This window comes from Schistosoma mansoni, chromosome 1 (genome assembly GCF_000237925.1).
Source record: "Schistosoma mansoni strain Puerto Rico chromosome 1, complete genome".
NCBI classification, from domain to species: Eukaryota; Metazoa; Platyhelminthes; class Trematoda; order Strigeidida; family Schistosomatidae; genus Schistosoma; species Schistosoma mansoni.
Genome location: NC_031495.1, coordinates 14,604,945 through 14,608,831, shown reverse-complemented (window position 1 = coordinate 14,608,831; position 3,887 = coordinate 14,604,945). Strand labels below are relative to the sequence as shown.

General features: G+C 29.5%; 1 protein-coding gene across 1 annotated transcript in view; it reads left to right on the top strand.

The window, feature by feature from the left end:
• Positions 1-1,364: 1,364 nt before the first annotated feature.
• Smp_035180 (putative voltage-gated potassium channel) overlaps positions 1,365-3,887 on the top strand; it is a gene marked incomplete at both ends in the record, with an annotated part of 35,568 nt that continues 33,045 nt past the window's right edge. The window contains one exon of the mRNA XM_018793372.1: positions 1,365-1,432. Coding sequence (XP_018647892.1) covers positions 1,365-1,432 — 68 coding nt within the window. The remainder of the gene's footprint in view (positions 1,433-3,887) is intronic.

The following is a 3,887-nucleotide window of genomic DNA, read 5'->3' as shown; positions in this document are numbered from 1 at the left end:
ATCTAGATGAGTTAAGTCAACAAGTTTCATCTCAGTAATTTTCTGTTGAAAATATTAGTAAAGCTTAGACGATATTTTACCAAGTGTGTATCTTAAGGACTGTGGTAGACTGTTTATTTCTTTATCGTAATTGCCTAACACACGAGAGGTTAAATCACTTCATGTCAAAATTTCGAATAGACATCATTATGAAATAAGTCATTTTGAACATTTTTATTAACTATTAAGTTTTGAGAACATGTGTAACAATAGACTTCTCCTAGGTTTCTTTGAATATGTATATATCCAAGTTATTTGGTTCATAACTGACTTTTGATTTTTCAATGATTACTGCAATCATTAGAATTTTCAAACACTTTTTCATATAACATTTTGATGAAATTTATATTCATTGTAGATACATATAAAGTTTTTTATATAACTAAGTAATCTTCATGAAAATTATCATTTTAGTGTAAACTAACATAAAAACCATGTTCTTCGGCTTGCCTAGTACGATAATAAAAGTGTGCATACTGTATTGTTTCATGGATTTAATTTTTTTCGTCAGTATTATACACCCCTGGATTAGTCTCCAAGATAACAGGAAAAAGCCTCAATGTTCAACTAAGCGCAGTCAGTAAATATTGCATACATAAGTCTCAGTGATTCGTTTTCCGTTCCTCTTTTCATGAAGATCAATAAATCACATTTAGAAATGAATAATTTAGCTAACTTAAAAAGGATCAATAAATGGTCAAAATGCATTAACTTTAGATCTTTTTTTTTATACAGACTTAATCGTTGAAAAAAATTCTGACAGTGACCTGTTTTATTTTCATGAAAAAGTCATAAGATGAATGAGATATGTACGTACACGCACTACTATTTGATTTTGTTATAAAGAGATGAAAATCAAATGAGAAATTGAACTGTTTAAATTTAACTGAAATCAACTAATCGATTCTGTCAATTTTCGTATCGTTTATTTCGTTTCTATTTATTCGCCCATGACACTGTTTACGTGAAGCAATAATGGAGTGGAGAGTATTAAGAGAGGATAGAGAGTTCTCACCTTTTTTAATGAAAATCCAGTAGAGCCAAACATTAACGAATAGTTTTTCATTAATGCTAATCAACTTTTTTGTCTCAAATTATTTCTCATTCATCCAGTGAGTCATAATTCAATGTGTTTTATGAAGAATGTCTCTGTTATTGAGTAATTTCTTTTGTAAGACTAAGATAATGACTGATTAAGCTTGGTATTATGCAGTTTGGTCAAGTACACCTAGTTGTTCGTTTCTAATAATAACCACTTAGACAGCATGATATTTAATGGGTAATTTGTCATGGCCCACCCCCCTATAATGAAAAACAACATTGTTATGATTAATGTTTTTGACAAAGATGAACAACTTGTTATTTTGTCTAGTGGATTTAGACATGCCAATATGTATGTCGAGTAATTTTTAATAAAAATGTTACAACCATAAACTACTGACATAATGATCTAATTAAAAATTATCGACATTATAATATGCTGTTACCGCTGTCTATTTTTTTCAAACAGTTTATTGTAGCTTATTGCTTTCCCACAAATATTTTTATGGAACGTTTTTATTACTGACTGTTGGCAAAAAGTACTCTATTAATCAGGATATTTTTATTTCTCAGTATAAAAATATAGTAGATGTCCAGATGCTGGAGGAACCAAAACTAATTCTAACGATATTTATCTTATATATATATATATATATATATATATATATATATATCCAAGAAAGTAGTGATACTCTTGGATATTATTGTATAAAACACTGCCACCGGAGATCAAATTTAGGGCCTTTAGATTTCTTAATGATTAGGTTATATTCAAATCATCAATTGGAGACACAGTATTTGGCAACATTTACCTATTCGTGATACAGTTCATGATCAAAACTATTTTAACACTAAACACTGGTCATATGTTTTAGCTATAGTCAAAAATGACGGAGAAAATCGAATTTCTTAAAATTAACAAAATCCGTTTTTTAAAATACAGTAAATTCTTCGTGACGCTTAACCTCTGCAGACTATTTCAGTCTTTCATTCAGCTTTACCCAAACCTTACACTAAATAAATACTCGTATATTTAATCTATGATCACCCTTTCTATTCCATGTCTAATGCTGTTACTCACTTTCCCATCTAGAGATAGCTGGATCAGGAAGTTACCCAATAACATGTAACAAAAAGTAGTATCCAGAAGATAACACTTTCACTGATCGTTCATGTTGTAATTAGGATATATACATTTATTTAATCAACGTAATATGTTTTCAAACCCCAGTATACAAGAAAATGCATTTATTAATATTCTGGTTTTAGTAACCGTAATTCATAGTGTGTATGTTTGATATAATAATCTGAGCTGATTGATTTTGATCTTTTCGTTGGTCGAAGTAATACATCATTCTCCCTTCTCTCACTACTTCATTGTTGTTCTATAACTTTTCTGAGTGATTTGTTTGGTGTCCATGTTAGTCAGTCTTCACATTAGTTATCTACTTTTCTTTCATGGCGTTTGTTGCCTAACTTGTCACAATCATGCTCTATGAATGGATATCTGATACCTACAAATCAATCCAGTCAAATTTAATAACCAATAAATACCTATATTGTTGTATTTTCACTGTGTCGTATCTATGAGGAAACGTTAATTGTTTTTTTATGAACTATAAAGCAAGTTAATGGCGATATGAAGCATTCATCACAAAAAATAACTTATATTTCATTTTTAATATCGTTTTCACTAACTTGATAGAAACATTCAAAATTATGTAAGTGCATTTATCCGTTGTCTCTCCTTGATTCCCAAGTCTCTTGGTTATTAAAAAACATTTGTTTACTTCTCAAAGTATACTGTCTTTGTCGAATCTTCTCTATTACTATCATTAATACTGTAGCTACTTTTAATACTCTGGCATCTTGATGTGTCAATGTGAAGTAGGATCTTGAACTAATACACATATATGCTAGGTTTTAAATTGTTGTTTGCAACTATTTGACTAATTGAAGAATGTTAAAAATTGATAGGTATCTTAAACAATCTACTGAAATCAGAAAAATGAGAATAAATGTGACATTTTACGGATGAAAGGTTATTTGTTATATATGGGAACAATACTAATTTCTTGTTAGGAGTAAAGTTTAAGTTTCAAATAGATGGATAAAAATTAATCTCATCGGAACCATTTGGGGATTTCAGTCAAACTCTAGTGAATAAATGTTGAAAGTTCATGATATTAGAATAAAAGTTAACAAGATGTAAATAAGAAAAACATAAAGCTATTTATTGGTTATTATTGAATGTCTATTGAACAATTATTTCATGATATTTTTATGGAGTACTCGTTATGAGTTTACGTTAGATACATTGAATATTCCTATATCTTTTAATATCCTTAAACTACAAATAGTTACCAGTAAATGTGTCATTTAGTTTTATACAAAAAAATTTCCTATTTAGTAATCTATTAAGAATTATAAATTGCGGTAAATTGCTATCTGATATCTGACTTTCATAATCACAAACATCATGAGAAATTATAAAATATACTCTTGACCAATCTTTATGATATTCTGTATGTACGAATATTTGAGATGGTAAAACCTTCTTCGGTCGTATAATAAATTGCAGTGATATAGATGGTAAATTTATTGTAGGTGCTTGTTATATCGATTGAGTGCGTTCTTGCCCAGTTGATATATACGAACGTGCTGATTCCTACCAATGAGAGAAGAGTGAATTTATTGATCGCTCAATGATACACAAAAGCGTTATGAGCAGTCTTGAGTACTTATTAGTCCTGCTTTCTGCCTAGCCCAGCCAGTTAAGTCCACAACACCAATAGCAGCCTCTGAAA